Source organism: Ambystoma mexicanum, chromosome 3p (assembly GCF_040938575.1).
Source record: "Ambystoma mexicanum isolate Mex_15411 chromosome 3p, UKY_AmexF1_1, whole genome shotgun sequence".
NCBI classification, from domain to species: domain Eukaryota; kingdom Metazoa; phylum Chordata; class Amphibia; order Caudata; family Ambystomatidae; genus Ambystoma; species Ambystoma mexicanum.
Window position 1 is genome coordinate 6446631 of NC_090925.1, and position 17980 is coordinate 6464610.

General features: G+C 55.1%; 1 protein-coding gene across 3 annotated transcripts in view; it reads right to left on the minus strand.

The window, feature by feature from the left end:
* Positions 1-17980, minus strand: part of FAM131B (family with sequence similarity 131 member B) — a 446901-nt gene that overhangs the window by 95310 nt on the left and 333611 nt on the right. For all 3 annotated transcript variants that reach the window (XM_069650307.1, XM_069650306.1, XM_069650308.1), the window contains exons 3-4: positions 13047-13082; positions 10031-10124 (exon numbers count right to left, since the gene is read on the minus strand). In XM_069650307.1, coding sequence (XP_069506408.1) covers positions 10031-10124; positions 13047-13082 — 130 coding nt within the window. The remainder of the gene's footprint in view (positions 1-10030; positions 10125-13046; positions 13083-17980) is intronic.

Below are 17980 nucleotides of genomic sequence, written 5' to 3' on the forward strand. Positions count from 1 at the left end.
GGTGGATGGGTAGCACAGCTCCTAGGATACTGAGCTGAATCTGAGGGTGGGTAGCATGGCTCCTAGGAAACAGAGCACAAGCTGGGGCGGATGGGTAGCATGGCTCCTAGGAAACACACGTGAAGCTGGGGGTGGGTAGCATGGTATCTGGAAAACCAAGCTGAAGCTGGGGATGGTTAGCATGGCACCTGGAAAACAGAGCTGAAGCTGGGGATGGGTAGCATGGCTCCTGGAAACTGGGGGTGAAGCTTGGGTGGGTAGCTTGGCTCCTAGGAAACAGAGGTGAAGCTGTGGGTGGGCTGCATGGGACCTGGAAAAAGAGCTGCAGCTGGGGTGGATGGGTAGCACGGCTCCTAGGATACTGAGCTGAAGCAGGGGGTGGGTATCATGGCTCCTGGAATCTGGGGGTGAAGCTGGGGGTTAGCTTTGCTCCTGGAAAATTGAGGTGAAACTGGGGGTGGGTAGCATGGCTTATAGGAAACAGAGGTGAAGCTGGGGGTGGGCAGCATGGGCCCTGGAAAAAGAACTGAAGCTGGGGTGGATGGGTAGCACAGCTCCTAGGATACTGAGCTGAATTCGGGGGTGGGTAGCATGGCTCCTAAGAAACAGAGCTGGGGTGGATGGGTAGCATGGCTCCTAGGAAATAGAGGTAAAGCTGGTGGTGGGTAGCATGTCACTTGGAAAACCGAGCTGAAGCTGGGGGTGGGTAGTATGGCACCTGGAAAACAGAGCTGAAGCTGGGGTTGGGTAGCATGGCTCCTGGAAACTGGGGGTGAAGCTGGGGTGGGTAGCTTGGCTCCTGGAAAATGGAGGTGAAACTGGGGGTAGTACAGCTCCTAGGAAGCAGAGGTGAAGCTGGGGGTGGGCAGCATGGGTCCTGGAAAAAGAGCTGAAGCTGGGGTGGATGGGTAGCACGGCTCCTAGGATACTGAGCTGAAGCTGGGGTGGATGGGTAGTATGGCTCCTAGGAAACAGAAGCTGGGGGTGGGTAGCATGGGTACCAGTTGAAGCTGGGGGTGGGTAGCATGGCACCTGGAAAACAGAGCTGAAGCTGGGGCTGGGTAGCATGGCTCCTGGAAAACAGAGCTGAAGCTGGGGCTGGGTAGCATGGCTCCTGTAAACTGGAAGTGAAGCTGGGGTGGGTAGCTTGGCTCCTGGAAAATGGAGGTGAAACTGGGGGTAGGTAGCACGGTTCCTAGTCCTAGGAAACAGAAGTGAAGCTGGGGGTGGGCAGCATGGGTCCTGGAAAATGAGCTGAAGCTGGGGTGGATGGGTAGCACGGCTCCTAGGAAACTGAGCTGAAGCTGGGGGAGTGCACCACAGCTCCTAGGAAATAGAGCTGAAGCTGGGGTGGATGGGTAGCATGGCTCCTCAGAAAATGAGGTGAAGCTGGGGGTGGGCAGCATGGGTCCTGGAAAAAGAACTGAAGCTGGGGCGGATGGGTAGCATGGCTCCCAGGAAATGGAGGTGAAGCTGAGGGTGGGTAGCATGTCACTTGGAAAACTGAGCTGAAGTTGGGGGTGGGTAGCATGGCACGTGGAAAAAAGAGCTGAAGCTGGGGTTGGGTAGAATGGCTCCTGGAAACTGGGGTGAAGCTGGGGTGGGCAGCTTGGCTCCTAGAAAATGGAGGTGACACTGGGGGTGGGTAGTACGGCTCCCAGGAAACAGAGGTGAAGCTGGGGATGGGGAGCATGGGTCCTGGAAAATGAGCTGAAGCTGGGGTGGATGGGTAGTATGGCTCCTGGAAACTCGGGGTGAAGCTGGGGTGGGTGGCTTTGCTCCTGGAAAATAAAGGTGAAACTGGAGGTGGGTAGCACGGCTTCTAGGAAACAGAGGTGAAGCTGGGGGTGGGCAGCATAAGTCCTGGAAAAAGAGCTGAAGCTGGGGTGGATGGGTAGCACAGCTCCTAGGATACTGAGCTGAAGCTGGAGTGGATGGGTAGTATGGCTCCTAAGAAACAGAAGCTGGGGGTGGGTAGCATGGGTACCAGGTGAAGCTGGGGGTGGGTAGCATGGCACCTGGAAAACAGAGCTGAAGCTGGGGCATGGCTCCTGGAAAACAGAGCTGAAGCTGGGGCTGGGTAGCATGGCTCCTGTAAACTGGAAGTGAAGCTGGGGTGGGTAGCATGGCTCCTGGAGACTGGGGGTGAAGCTGGGGGTGGGTAGCATGGCTCCTGGAGACTGGGGGTGAAGCTGGGGGTGGGTAGCATGGCTCCTGGAAAACAGAGCTGAATCTGAAGCTGAGTAGCATGGCTCCTGGAAACAGAGCTGAAGCTGGCAGTGGACAGCACGGCTTCTAGGAAAACCGAGGGAAACGCTCAGGGTTGGGGGTGAAGCTGGGGGTGGGTAGTATGGCTCCTGGAAAACGGAGGTGAAGCTGGGGGTGTGTAGCATTACTCCTGGAAAACGGAGGTGAAGCTGGGGGTGTGTAGCATGGCTTCTGGAAAACAGAGCTGAATCTGAGGCTGGGTAGCATGGCTCCTGGAAACAAAGCTGAAGCTGGGGGTGGATAGCACAGCTCCTAGTAAAATAGTGGGGAAAGCTTAGGTTGAGTACCATGGCTCATGGAAACTGGGGGTGAAGCTCGGTGTGTGTAGCATGGCTCTTGAAAAACGGAGGTTTAGCTGGGGATGGGTAGCATGGCAACTGGAAAACCGAGCTGAAGCTGGGGGTGGTAGCATGGCACCTGGAAAACAGAGCTGAAGCTGGGGGTGGGCAGCATGGGTCCTGGAAAAAGAGCTGAAGCTGGGGTGGATGGGTAGTATGGCTCCTAGGAAACAGAAGCTGGGGGTGGGTAGCATGGGTACCAGGTGAAGCTGGGGGTGGGTAGCGTGGCACCTGGAAAACAGAGCTGAAGCTGGGGATGCGTAGCATGGCACCTGGAAAACAGAGCTGAATCTGGGGTTGGGTAGCATGGCTCCTGGAAACTGGGGGTGAAGCTGGGGGGTAGTTTGGCTCCCAGGAAAAAGAACTGAAGCTGGGGTGGATGGGTAGCACGGCTCATAGGAAACTGAGCTGAAGATGTGGTGGATGGGTACCACGGCTCATAGGAAACTGAGCTGAAGATGGGGTGGATGGGTAGCATGGCTCCTAGGAAACTGATCTGAAGCTGGGGGTGGGTACCACGGCTCCTAGGAAACAGAGCTGAAGCTAGGGCGGATGGGTAGCATGGCTCCTAGAAAATTAAGGCGAAGCTGGAGATGGAGGCATGGCAATTGGAAAACCGAGCTGAAGCTGGGGATGGGTAGCATGGCACCTGGAAAACAGAGCTGAAGCTGGGACTGGGTGGCATGGCTCCTGGAAAACAGAGCTGAAGCTGGGGCTGGGTAGCATGGCTCCTGTAAACTGGAAGTGAAGCTGGGATGGGTAGCTTGGCTCCTGGAAAATGGAGGTGAAACTGGGGGTGGGTAGCGCGGTTCCTAGTCCTAGGAAACAGAGGTGAAGCTGGGGGTGGGCAGCATGGGTCCTGGAAAATGAGCTGAAGCTGCGGTGGATGGGTAGCACGGCTCCTAGGAAACTGAGCTGAAGCTGGGGGGGGGTGTGCCACAACATGGGTCCTGGAAAAAGAGCAGAAGCTGGGGTGGATGGGTAGCACAGCTCCTAGGATACTGTGCTGAATCTGAGGGTGGGTAGCATGGCTCCTAGGAAACAGAGCACAAGCTGGGGCGGATGGGTAGCATGGCTCCTAGGAAACACATGTGAAGCTGGGGGTGGGTAGCATGGTATCTGGAAAACCAAACTGAAGCTGGGGATGGGTAGCATGGCACCTGGAAAACAGAGCTGAAGCTGGGGATGGGTAGTATGGCTCCTGGAAACTGGGGGTGAAGCTGGCGTGGGTAGCTTGGCTCCTAGGAAACAGAGGTGAAGCTGTGGGTGGGCTGCATGGGACCTGGAAAAAGAGCTGCAGCTGGGGTGGATGGGTAGCACGGCTCCTAGGATACTGAGCTGAAGCAGGGGGTGGGTATCGTGGCTCCTGGAATCTGGGGGTGAAGCTGGGGGTTATCTTTGCTCCTGGAAAATTGAGGTGAAACTGGGGGTGGGTAGCATGGCTTATAGGAAACAGAGGTGAAGCTGGGGGTGGGCAGCATGGGTCCTGGAAAAAGAACTGAAGCTGGGGTGGATGGGTAGCACAGCTCCTAGGATACTGAGCTGAATCCGGGGGTGGGTAGCATGGCTCCTAAGAAACAGAGCTGGGGTGGATGGGTAGCATGGCTCCTAGGAAATGGAGGTAAAGCTGGGGGTGGGTAGCATGTCACTTGGAAAACCGAGCTGAAGCTGGGGGTGGGTAGCATGGCACCTGGAAAACAGAGCTGAAGCTGGGGTTGGGTAGCATGGCTCCTGGAAACTGGGGGTGAAGCTGGGGTGGGTAGCTTGGCTCCTGGAAAATGGAGGTGAAACTGGGGGTGGGTAGTACAGCTCCTAGGAAGCAGAGGTGAAGCTGGGGGTGGGCAGCATGGGTCCTGGAAAAAGAGCTGAAGCTGGGGTGGATGGGTAGCACGGCTCCTAGGATACTGAGCTGAAGCTGGGGTGGATGGGTAGTATGGCTCCTAGGAAACAGAAGCTGGGGGTGGGTAGCATGGGTACCAGTTGAAGCTGGGGGTGGGTAGCATGGCACATGGAAAACAGAGCTGAAGTTGGGGCTGGGTAGCATGGCTCCTGGAAAACAGAGCTGAAGCTGGGGCTGGGTAGCATGGCTCCTGTAAACTGGAAGTGAAGCTGGGGTGGGTAGCTTGGCTCCTGGAAAATGGAGGTGAAACTGGGGGTGGGTAGCACGGTTCCTAGTCCTAGGAAACAGAAGTGAAGCTGGGGGTGGGCAGCATGGGTCCTGGAAAATGAGCTGAAGCTGGGGTGGATGGGTAGCACGGCTCCTAGGAAACTGAGCTGAAGCTGGTGGTGTGCACCACAGCTCCTAGGAAATAGAGCTGAAGCTGGGGTGGATGGGTAGCATGGCTCCTCAGAAATTGAGGTGAAGCTGGGGGTGGGCAGCATGGGTCCTGGAAAAAGAACTGAAGCTGTGGTGGATGGGTAGCACAGCTCCTAGGATACTGAGCTGAATCTGGGGGTGGGTAGCATGGCTCCTAAGAAACAGAGCTGGGGTGGATGGGTAGCATGGCTCCCAGGAAATGGAGGTGAAGCTGGGGGTGGGTTCATGTCACTTGGAAAACCGAGCTGAAGCTGGGGGTGGGTAGCATGGCACCTGTAAAACAGAGCTGAAGCTGAGGTTGGGTAGCATGGCTCCTGGAAACTGGGGGTGAAGCTGGCGTGGGTAGCTTGGCTCCTAGGAAACAGAGGTGAAGCTGTGGGTGGGCTGCATGGGACCTGGAAAAAGAGCTGAAGCTGGGGTGGATGGGTAGCACGGCTCCTAGGATACTGAGCTGAAGCTGGGGTGGATGGGTAGTATGGCTCCTAGGAAACAGAAGCTGGGGGTGGGTAGCATGGGTACCAGTTGAAGCTGGGGGTGGGTAGCATGGCACATGGAAAACAGAGCTGAAGTTGGGGCTGGGTAGCATGGCTCCTGGAAAACAGAGCTGAAGCTGGGGCTGGGTAGCATGGCTCCTGTAAACTGGAAGTGAAGCTGGGGTGGGTAGCTTGGCTCCTGGAAAATGGAGGTGAAACTGGGGGTGGGTAGCACGGTTCCTAGTCCTAGGAAACAGAAGTGAAGCTGGGGGTGGGCAGCATGGGTCCTGGAAAATGAGCTGAAGCTGGGGTGGATGGGTAGCACGGCTCCTAGGAAACTGAGCTGAAGCTGGGGGTGTGCACCACAGCTCCTAGGAAATAGAGCTGAAGCTGGGGTGGATGGGTAGCATGGCTCCTCAGAAATTGAGGTGAAGCTGGGGGTGGGCAGCATGGGTCCTGGAAAAAGAACTGAAGCTGTGGTGGATGGGTAGCACAGCTCCTAGGATACTGAGCTGAATCTGGGGGTGGGTAGCATGGCTCCTAAGAAACAGAGCTGGGGTGGATGGGTAGCATGGCTCCCAGGAAATGGAGGTGAAGCTGGGGGTGGGTTCATGTCACTTGGAAAACCGAGCTGAAGCTGGGGGTGGGTAGCATGGCACCTGTAAAACAGAGCTGAAGCTGAGGTTGGGTAGCATGGCTCCTGGAAACTGGGGGTGAAGCTGGCGTGGGTAGCTTGGCTCCTAGGAAACAGAGGTGAAGCTGTGGATGGGCTGCATGGGACCTGGAAAAAGAGCTGCAGCTGGGGTGGATGGGTAGCACGGCTCCTAGGATACTGAGCTGAAGCAGGGGGTGGGTATTGTGGCTCCTGGAATCTGGGGGTGAAGCTGGGGGTTAGCTTTGCTCCTGGAAAATTGAGGTGAAACTGGGGGTGGGTAGCATGGCTTATAGGAAACAGAGGTGAAGCTGGGGGTGGGCAGCATGGGTCCTGGAAAAAGAACTGAAGCTGGGGTGGATGGGTAGCACAGCTCCTAGGATACTGAGCTGAATCCGGGGGTGGGTAGCATGGCTCCTAAGAAACAGAGCTGGGGTGGATGGATAGCATGGCTCCTAGGAAATGGAGGTAAAGCTGGGGGTGGGTAGCATGTCACTTGGAAAACCGAGCTGAAGCTGGGGGTGGGTAGCATGGCACCTGGAAAACAGAGCTGAAGCTGGGGTTGGGTAGCATGGCTCCTGGAAACTGGGGGTGAAGCTGGGGTGGGTAGCTTGGCTCCTGGAAAATGGAGGTGAAACTGGGGGTGGGTAGTACAGCTCCTAGGAAGCAGAGGTGAAGCTGGGGGTGGGCAGCATGGGTCCTGGAAAAAGAGCTGAAGCTGGGGTGGATGGGTAGCACGGCTCCTAGGATACTGAGCTGAAGCTGGGGTGGATGGGTAGAATGGCTCCTAGGAAACAGAAGCTGGGGGTGGGTAGCATGGGTACCCGTTGAAGCTGGGGGTGGGTAGCATGGCACCTGGAAAACAGAGCTGAAGTTGGGGCTGGGTAGCATGGCTCCTGGAAAACAGAGCTGAAGCTGGGGCTGGGTAGCATGGCTCCTGTAAACTGGAAGTGAAGCTGTGGTGGGCAGCTTGGCTCCTGGAAAATGGAGGTGAAACTGGGGGTGGGTAGCACGGTTCCTAGTCCTAGGAAACAGAAGTGAAGCTGGGGGTGGGCAGCATGGCTCCTGGAAAATGAGCTGAAGCTGGGGTGGATGGGTAGCAAGGCTCCTAGGAAACTGAGCTGAAGCTGGGGGTGTGCACCACAGCTCCTAGGAAATAGAGCTGAAGCTGGGGTGGATGGGTAGCATGGCTCCTCAGAAATTGAGGTGAAGCTGTGGGTGGGCAGCATGGGTCCTGGAAAAAGAACTGAAGCTGGGGTGGATGGGTAACACAGCTCCTAGGATACTGAGCTGAATCTGGGGGTGGGTAGCATGGCTCCTAAGAAACAGAGCTGGGGTGGATGGGTAGCATGGCTCCCAGGAAATGGAGGTGAAGCTGGGGGTGGGTGCATGTCACTTGGAAGACCGAGCTGAAGCTGGGGGTGGGTAGCATGGCACCTGGAAAACAGAGCTGAAGCTGGGGTTGGGTAGCATGGCTCCTGGAAACTGGGGGTGAAGCTGGGGTTGGTAGCTTGGCTCCTGGAAAATGGAGGTGAAACTGGGGGTGGGTAGTACAGCTCCTAGGAAGCAGAGGTGAAGCTGGGGGTGGGCAGCATGGGTCCTGGAAAAAGAGCTGAAGCTGGGGTGGATGGGTAGCACGGCTCCTAGGATACTGAGCTGAGGCTGGGGTGGATGGGTAGTATGGCTCCTAGGAAACTGAAGCTGGGGGTGGGTAGCATGGCACCTGGAAAACAGAGCTGAAGCTGGGGCTGGTTAGCATGGCTCCTGGAAAACAGAGCTGAAGCTGGGGCTGGGTAGCATGGCTCCTGTAAACTGGAAGTGAAGCTGGTGTGGTTAGCTTGGCTCCTGGAAAATGGAGGTGAAACTGGGGGTGGGTAGCACAGTTCCTAGTCCTAGGAAACAGAAGTGAAGCTGGGGGTGGGCAGCATGGGTCCTGGAAAATGAGCTGAAGCTGGGGTGGATGGGTAGCACGGCTCCTACGAAACTGAGCTGAAGCAGGGGGTGTGTACCACAGCTCCTAGGAAATAGAGCTGAAGCTGGGGTGGATGGGTAGCATGGCTCCTCAGAAATTGAGGTGAAGCTGTGGGTGGGCAGCATGGGTCCTGGAATAAGAACTGAAGCTGGGGTGGATGGGTAGCACAGCTCCTAGGATACTGAGCTGAATCTGGGGGTGGGTAGCATGGCTCCTAAGAAACAGAGCTGGGGTGGATGGGTAGCATGGCTCCCAGGAAATGGAGGTGAAGCTGGGGGTGGGTGCATGTCACTTGGAAGACCGAGCTGAAGCTGGGGGTGGGTAGCATGGCACCTGGAAAACAGAGCTGAAGCTGGGGTTGGGTAGCATGGCTCCTGGAAACTGGGGGTGAAGCTGGGGTTGGTAGCTTGGCTCCTGGAAAATGGAGGTGAAACTGGGGGTGGGTAGTACAGCTCCTAGGAAGCAGAGGTGAAGCTGGGGGTGGGCAGCATGGGTCCTGGAAAAAGAGCTGAAGCTGGGGTGGATGGGTAGCACGGCTCCTAGGATACTGAGCTGAAGCTGGGGTGGATGGGTAGTATGGCTCCTAGGAAACTGAAGCTGGGGGTGGGTAGCATGGCACCTGGAAAACAGAGCTGAAGCTGGGGCTGGTTAGCATGGCTCCTGGAAAACGGAGCTGAAGCTGGGGCTGGGTAGCATGGCTCCTGTAAACTGGAAGTGAAGCTGGTGTGGTTAGCTTGGCTCCTGGAAAATGGAGGTGAAACTGGGGGTGGGTAGCACAGTTCCTATTCCTAGGAAACAGAAGTGAAGCTGGGGGTGGGCAGCATGGGTCCTGGAAAATGAGCTGAAGCTGGGGTGGATGGGTAGCACGGCTCCTACGAAACTGAGCTGAAGCTGGGGGTGTGTACCACAGCTCCTAGGAAAAAGAGCTGAAGCTGGGGTGGATGGGTAGCACAGCTCCTAGGATACTGAGCTGAATCTGGGGGTGGGTAGCATGGCTCCTAGGAAACGGATATGAAATGGGGTGGGTAGCATGGCACTTGGAAAACAGAGCTGAAGCTGGGAATGGGTAGCATGGCTCCTGGAAACTGGGGGTGAAGCTGGGGGTGGGTAGCTTGGCTCCTAGGAAACAGAGGTGAAGCTGGGGGTGGGTAGCATGGCACCTGAAAAACAGAGCTGAAGCTGGGGTTGGGAAGCATGGCTCCTGGAAACTGGGGGTGAAGCTGGGGTGGATGGGTAGCATGGCTCCTAGGAAACTGAGCTGAAGATGGGGTGGGTAGCACGGCTCCTAGGAAACAGAGCGGAAGCTGGGGTGGGTGGGTAGCGCAGCTCCTAGGACACGGAGGTGAAGCTGGGGGTGGGTAGCATGGCTTCTGGAAAACGGAGGTGAATTTTCACGAGGAAGGGATTTGGGGATTGGACTATCAGGGGGAGTGGTAAGGAAAGGACTCACAGAGAGTGGATGTGGTTAGAAAGGGTAGAGATAGAGATGGGTTTTCATGGGTAATGGCCACGGGAAGAGATTTGTTGAACCGGGACTCACCAATAATCGATGTTGAAGAAAAGGAGTCAATGGGTTGGGAATTGGGAGGCCCTGGACCACCACTCCCAACGAGAGGGGTTTTGGTAGCATTGGACCCCTACTCTCCCCAGGGGGTGGTGGCATTGGACCTCTACTCCCTCTGGGTGGGGGGCATTTTGGTGGCATTGGACCCCTACTCTCCCCCGGGGTGGGTGATGGTGGCATTGGACCCTTACACTCCCCAGGGGGGTGGTGGCATTGGACCTCTACTCTCTCTGGGTGGGGGGGCATTTTGGTGGCATTGGACCCCTACTCACCCCCGGGGTGGGTGATGGTGGCATTGGACCCTTACACTCCCCAGGGGGGTGGTGGCATTGGACCTCTACTCTCTCTGAGTGGGGGGGCATTTTGGTGGCATTGGACCCCTGCTCTCCCCGAGAGCGGGTTTGGGGGCTTTGGAATGCCCAGCAGCAGGTTTGTGGGGGACTCACCTTTGACAGAAGACTTTGCCAGGGCACCAATGCCATAGGCGTTGGAGTTACGCTTCAGTTTCGGAAGGATGGAGGTGGTGTCCTCGATGGAGAGCTAAAGAGAGAGAGAAAGAGTCAGGACATGAGATGCTTCCCGCACCCAGGAAAATACCCCACAGTCCATGTAAGTGGACGCCTGGTTGGCTGCAGCTTACTACGTGCCCAAGGAATGGTCTAGTATTGGTGATGAGCAGGGGTTCCTGCAATGACCCTAAGGGGGCGATCCAAGGTGCCCAAAGAGTCTCCTATGGCATCAGTCGGGCCTCAAGAGGGACCCTTTTCTGAAGACACTGTGTGGGTTGCCTGGCAGCATCAAGCTGTTTGAAAGCGTGCAATGCCCAGATGGTAGCCTAGGGCATGGACCCACAACACCTACCCATGGAGCCCCTCACACTGCCACCAGTGCCCATCAGTGTGTGCTGCTCATTCTACCCATCACTACCAACTCCTCACACTACACACCAGTGCCCACCAGTGTGTGCTGCTCATCCTGCCCATCACTTCCAACTCCTCACACTACCCATCAGTGCCAACTCCTCACACTACCCACCAGTGCCCACCAGTGTATGCTGCTCATTCTACCCATCAGTGCCAACTCCTCACACTACCCATCAGTGCCAACTCCTCACACTACCCACCAGTGCCCACTAGTGTGTGCTGCTCATTCTACCCATCACTGCCAACTCCCCACACTACCCACCAGTGCCCACCAGTGTGTGCTGCTCATCCTACCCATCACTGCCAACGCCTCACACTGCCCATCACTGCCAACTCCTCACACTGCCCATCACTGCCATCTTCTCACACTACCCATCACTGCCATCTCCTCACACTACCCACCAGTGCCCACCAGTGTGTGCTGCTCCTTCTACCCATCACTGCCAACTCCTTACAATACCCATCACTGCCAACTCCTCACTCTACCCACCAATGCGCACCAGTAGGTGCCACTCATTCTACCTATCACTGCCAACTCCTTACAATACCCATTACTACCAACTCCTCACACTGCCCACCAGTGCCCACCAGTAGATGCTGCTCATCCTAGCTATCACTGCCAACTCCTCACACTGCCCACCAGTGGGTGCTGCTCATCCTACCTATCACTGCCAACTCCTCATACTACCCATCAGTGCCCACCAGTGTGTACTGCTCATCCTAGCCATCAGTGCCATCTTCCGATAATGCCCGTCAATGCCAACTCCTCACACTACCCATCACTGCCAATTCCTCACACTGCCCATCACTACCAACTCCTCACACTACCTATCACTGCCATCTCCTCACACCACCCACCACTGCCAACTCCTCACACTACCCACCAGTGCCCACCAGTGAGCGCTGCTCATTCTACCCATCAGTGCCAACTCCTCACACAACCCACCAGTGCCCATCAGTGTGTGCTGCTCATCCTACCCATCAGTGCCAAATCCTCACACAACCCATCAGTGTCCATCAGTGTGCACTGCTCATTCTACCCATCAGTGCCAACTACTCACACTGCGCATCAGTGCCATCTCCTCACACTACCTATCACTGCCAACTCCTCACACTACCCATCAGTGGCAACTCCTCACACTACCTATCACTGCCATCTCCTCAGACTACCCATCACTGTCATCTCCTCACACTACCCATCACTGCTAACTCCTCACACTACCCATCACTGCCAGCTCATCACACTACCCATCAGTGCCAACTCCTCACACTACCCATCACTGCCAACTCCTCACACCACACATAACTGCCAACTCCTCACACTGCCCATCACTGCCAACTCCTCACACCACACATGACTGCCAACTCCTCACACTACCTATCACTGCCATCTCCTCACACTACCCACCACTGCCAACTCCTCACACTACCCACCAGTGCCCACCAGTGTACGCTGCTCATTCTATCCATCAGTGCCAACTCCTCACGCTACCCACCAGTGCCAATCAGTGTGTGCTGCTCATCCTACCCATCAGTGCCAACTCCACACCCTACCCATCAGTGCCCATCAGTGTGCGCCGCTAATTCTACCCGTTAGTGCCAACTACTCACACTACCCATCAGTGCCATCTCCTCACACTACCCATCAGTGCCAACTCCTCACACTACCCATCACTGCCATCTCCTCACACTACCCATCACTGTCATCTCCTCACACTACCCATCACTGCCAACTCCTCCTGTCATCTCCTCACACTACCCACCAGTGCCCATCAGTGTGCGCTGCTCATTCTACCCATCAGTGCCAACTCCTCACACTACCCACCAGTGCCCATCAGTGTGTGCTGCTCATACTACCCATCAGTGCCAACTCCTCACACTACCCATCAGTGCCCATCAGTGTGCGCTGCTCATTCTACCCATCAGTGCCAACTACTCACACTACCCATCAGTGCCATCTCCTCACACTACCCATCACTGCCAACTCCTCCCACTGCCCATCACTGCCAACTCCTCACACTACCTATCACTTCCATCTCCTCACACTATCCACCACTGCCAACTCCTCACACTACCCACCAGTGCCCATCAGTGTGTGCTGCTCATCCTACCCATCAGTGCCAACTCCTCACACTACCCACCAGTGCCCACCAGTGTGTGCTGCTCATCCTACCCATCACTGCCAACGCCTCACACTGCCCATCACTGCCAACTCCTCACACTGCCCATCACTGCCATCTTCTCACACTACCCATCACTGCCATCTCCTCACACTACCCACCACTGCCAACTCCTCACACTACTACCCATCAGTCTCCTGACACTACCCATGAGTGTCCATTTGTCAAGACCTCCAGTGGCGGAGGGTACGATTTGTTCCAATTAATTCTGATGTTGATTAAAGGTGTGTGTGTGTGTGTGTTTGTCTGTGGGGGAGGGGGGTTATTATGGCTCGGAAGACAGTGCAGCAGAAATGGCCCAATTATTGATGGGGGCAGAGGGGTATGCCAGGTGCCAGGCTCCTAAGTCTTCCACTCACATTAATCCCCTCCCAGGAGAAGTCTGTCCGCGTTTGCTGTTGGAAAAAGAGAAAAACGGTTACAATTAGCAGTGCCAACCATAAAAGAGGCCGCAAAGAGGGGTGAAGAGAGTGAGAGGGGCCTCGGGAGAGAGGAAGACAGGTAGCAGAGGAGGCAGAGGGAGAGGGACAGAGCAGGGAGTGGGACAGGTGGACAGAGTCAGATCCAGAAGGACAGAGACACAGGAAGAGGCATAGAGGCACAGGGAGAGGGGCAGAGGCACAGGGAGAGGGACAGAGGCACAGGGAGAGGGACAGAGGCACAGTGAGAGGGGCAGAGGCACAGGGAGAGGGACAGAGGCACAGTGAGAGGGGCAGAGGCAGAGAGAGAGAGAGAGGAGGAAGAGGGGCAGAGGCTGAGAGAGATGGACAGAAGAGGGAGAGGGACAGAAGCACGGGAAGAGGGACAGAGGCAGAGAGAGAGAGGAGGAAGAGGGGAAGAGGCAGAGGGAGAGGCATAGAGGCACAGGGAGAGGGATAGAGGCACAGGGAGAGGGACAGAGGCACAGGGAGAGGGACAGAGGCAGAGAGAAAGAGGAGGGAGAGGGGCAGAAGCAGAGAGAGATGGACAGAGGAGGGAGAGGGGCAGAGGCACGGGGAGAGGGACAGAGGCAGAGAGAAAGAGGAGGGAGAGGGACAGAGGCAGAGAGAGAGAGGAGGAAGAGGGGCAGAGGCACAGGGAGAGGCATAGAGGCACCGGGAGAGTGATAGAGGCACAGGGAGAGGGACAGAGGCACAGGGAGAGGGACAGAGGCAGAGAGAAAGAGGAGGGAGAGGGGCAGAAACAGAGAGAGATGGACAGAGGAGGGAGAGGGACAGAGGCACGGGGAGAGGGACAGAGGCAGAGAGAAAGAGGAGGGAGAGGGGCAGAGGCAGAGAGAGATGGACAGAGGAGGGAGAGGGATAGAGGCATAGGAAGAGGGACAGAGGCAGAGAGAGATAGGAGGAAGAGGGGCAGAGGCAGAGAGAGATGGACAGAGGCAGAGAGAGAGAGGAGGGAGAGGGGAAAGAGGCACAGGGAGAGGTAGAGAAGCCGTGAAAGAGAGGAGGGAGAGGGACAGAGGCACAGGGAGAGGGATAGAGGCAGAGAGAAAGAGGAGGGAGAGGGGCAGAAGCAGAGAGAGATGGACAGAGGAGGGAGAGGGACAGAGGCACAGGGAGAGGGACAGAGGCAGAGAGAAAGAGGAGGGAGAGGGGCAGAGGCAGAGAGAGAGAGGTGGAAGAGGGGCAGAGGCAGAGAGAGATGGACAGAGGCAGAGAGAGAGAAGAGGGAAAGGGGCAGAAGCAGAGAGAGATGGACAGAGGAGGGAGAGGGACAGAGACACAGGGAGAGGGACAGAGGCAGAGAGAGAGAGGAGGAAGAGGGGCAGAGGCAGAGAGAGATGGACAGAGGCAGAGAGAGAGAGGATGGAGAGGGGAAAGAGGCACAGGGAGAGGTAGAGAAGCCGAGAGAGAGAGGAGGGAGAGGGACAGAGGCACGGAACTGGGGCAGATCAAAACGGACAGATGTATAGATACAGAGGAGGCGCAGGGAGGGGGACAGAGGCAGAGAGAGCAGGGAGAGGGATAGAGGAGGGCGTGGGACACATGCACAGAGGCAGATCGAGAAGGACAGAGACACAGGGAGAGGGACAGAGGCATTGGCAGACGGACAGAAGCAGAGAGAGAGAGGAGGGAGAGGGAAAGAGGCAGAGGGAGAGGGACAGCGGCAGCGAGAGAGAGGAGGGAGAGGGGAAGAGGCAGAGGTAGAGGGACAGAGGCAGAGAGAGAGAGGAGGGAGTGGGACACATGGACAGAGGCAGATCGAGAAGGACAGAGACAGAGGAAGAGAGACAGAGGCACGAAATGTCTCTGAAAGGCCTCTAGTGACATTTTATGATCCACTGCTCACTTTGTGCTGAAACCAAGTATCCTTCAACTAGGTGATTATTTACTGTACTAACTACCCTCCTGTCAGTATCCAGAGTGCATCCCTTTTCCTTCTTGGAAACTGTCTGTCCTCTTCATTCCTTTACAGTGTGGGTGTATTCTGTGGTGTGTTAGGACTGTCTGTTGTGATAATAATAAAGCAGCCATTTGTATACAACCTTGACTGGACAGTCCCTTATATCATTGGGTAATAATTGCATTTTAGCTGTGTTGCAACTAACCAACGATCCACGACCTTGCAGAGATAAGCCTGCCGTTCCATCCACGTTACCAAAATTGGACAAATAGGTTTATAATTTGCTTGTGTTTCCAATCTGTTCATATCCCTTCTGGTGTACTAGAGTTGTGGGGCTGTTTGATGGTTTAAAAACCAATATTCATTCCTGGACCACGGGTGCCCCGGAAGTTGACTTGTCACAGATGGAGATGGGCATAGGCAAGGAGACAGTGGGAGGCAGAAGCAGAGAGGCAGATGAAGGACAAAAGCAATGTCATAGGGAGAGAGGCAAAGGGAGAGTGGCATAGGGGCAGGCACAGGTGGTGAGGGAGTGGAACGCAGACTGATGGAGAGGGGCAGAGGGAGTGGGACTGAAGAAGGGGTGAGTGGCAGAAACAAAGAGGAGGCAGAGGGAGAGCAATAGAGGCAAGGAGACAGAGGAGGCACAGGGACGGGACAAAAGGAGCGTGTTAGAGGCTGATAAATAGAGGAAGAGGGAGAGGGGCATAGGCAAGGAGACAGGGAAGGCAGAGGCAGAGAGACAGAGGCAGAGGGGCAGCCGCAGGTGCTGCTGGAATGGAACAGAGGCTGATGGAGAGGGGTCGAGGGAGAGGGACTGAGGAAGAGGAGGGTGGCTGAGAGAAGGATGGAGAGCAAGAGAGGCAAAAAGAGAGAGTAGGCAGAGGGACGGGAGAGAGGCAGAGGGGCAGGCACAGGTGTGAGAGAGAGAGAGGTAGAGGAAGAGACAGAGCAGGGAGCTGCAGAGGCACCTGGTGAAGGCAGAAGGGGTCTAATTCAGTCTAAGAAATGGAGGGCCCTGAGATTTTCCATAGAAGCGATCAGTGTTCGTGGCTAAAGAGAAGAGTGTGCCAGGTTGGGGATTGGCACATTATTATGTAATTTAAAGTATAGCTCACAGACGTTTGATCCAAGATCCATTATTCTGAGACACCATCACCAGGGCTCTAATAGGATCAAGATTAGACGACTGCAATGCCCTATTTGTAGGATCCTACGTCCGAAACATCAATAAAGTACAAGTTATTCAAAATAATGCGCTGAGAGCTGCCCTCAACATTCCCAAGCACGAACACAGCTCATAGGCTAGAAAAAACGCATATTGGCTACCCATCTATGAACGGATTACCTTCAAATGGTAGCTATTACCAATAAAAGCCTCTCAAAGGCGGCTCCTATATACCTTTCACAAAAGTTCCACAAAGTTCAAACCGCCAGACCTAGCAGATCCTCATGGCCCGGGCTCACTATCCCAAAATTCAGGCATGCCAGATCTGGTGGGGCCCGCTTCCCGGTCATTGCCGACCAGAAATTGCACCTTACTCCTGCATTTAATATCAGAACAACCCTACTGGGTGTTCCGAGAAAAGCTCAAATCATTACTCTTTGCCTCTAAGATGCCTCACTGAGCACCGCCGTGTTGCTGGAACCTTGTCTGGAGCTCTGCACTGCACTTCCTGGCCTTTCTAATCACCTGCAAGAGTGGGTGACACTTCAAGCAATCTGTGCCTCTTGCACTATATGCCGGCCCGTGTTTAATGCCAACCCTGCAATCCCTACCGTAATTGCATGAAACCGTGTGTAAGCATACATGTAACCCCCGCCCCTCCCCTATGCACCCCATGTAGTGTCCTCCCCTCTAAGGGTATCCCATAATCCCCACCGTATCTGCATGAAACCGTGTGTAAGCATACATGCAACCCGCCCCTCCCCTATGCACCCCATGTAGTGTCCTCCCCTCTAAGGGTATCCTGCTAATCCCCAATTTATCTGCATGAAACCGTGTGTAACCATATATGTAACCTGCCCCTATCCTATGCACCCTATGTAGTATCTGCCCCTCTAAGGGTATCCCGTAATCACTACCGTATCTGCATGAAACCGTGTGTAAGCATATATGTGACCCGCACCTATCCTATGCACCCTATGTAGTGTCCTCCCCTCTAAGGATATCACGCTGATCCCTACCTTATCTATATGAAACCGTATGTAAGCATATATGTAACCTGCCCCTATCCTATGCACCCTGTGTAGTATCCTCCCCTCTAAGGTATCCCATAATCCCTACCGTATCTGCATGAAACCGTGTGTAAACATATATGTAACCCGCCCCTATCCTATTAACCCTATGTAGTGTCCTCCCCTCTAAGGGTATCCTGCTAATCCCTACCTTATCTGCATGAAACCATATGTAAGCATATATGTAACCCGCACCTATCCTATGCACCCCATGTAGTGTCCTCCCCTCTAAGGTATCCCATAATCCCTACCGTATCTGCATGAAACCGTGTGTAAACATATATGTAACCCGCCCCTATCCTATTAACCCTATGTAGTGTCCTCCCCTCTAAGGGTATCCTGCTAATCCCTACCTTATCTGCATGAAACCATATGTAAGCATATATGTAACCCGCACCTATCCTATACACCCCATGTAGTGTCCTCTCCTCTAAGGGTATCTCGCTAATCCCTACCGTATCTGCATGAAACTGTGTGTAAGCATATATGTAACCTGCCCCTATCCTATACACCCTATGTAGTATCCTCCCCTCTAAGGGTATCTCGCTAATCCCTACCGTATCTGCATGAAACTGTGTGTAAGCATATATGTAACCTGCCCCTATCCTATACACCCTATGTAGTATCCTCCCCTCTAAGGGTATCCCGCTGATCCCTACCTTATCTGCATGAAACTGTGTGTAAGCATATATGATATGATTTGATATGATAT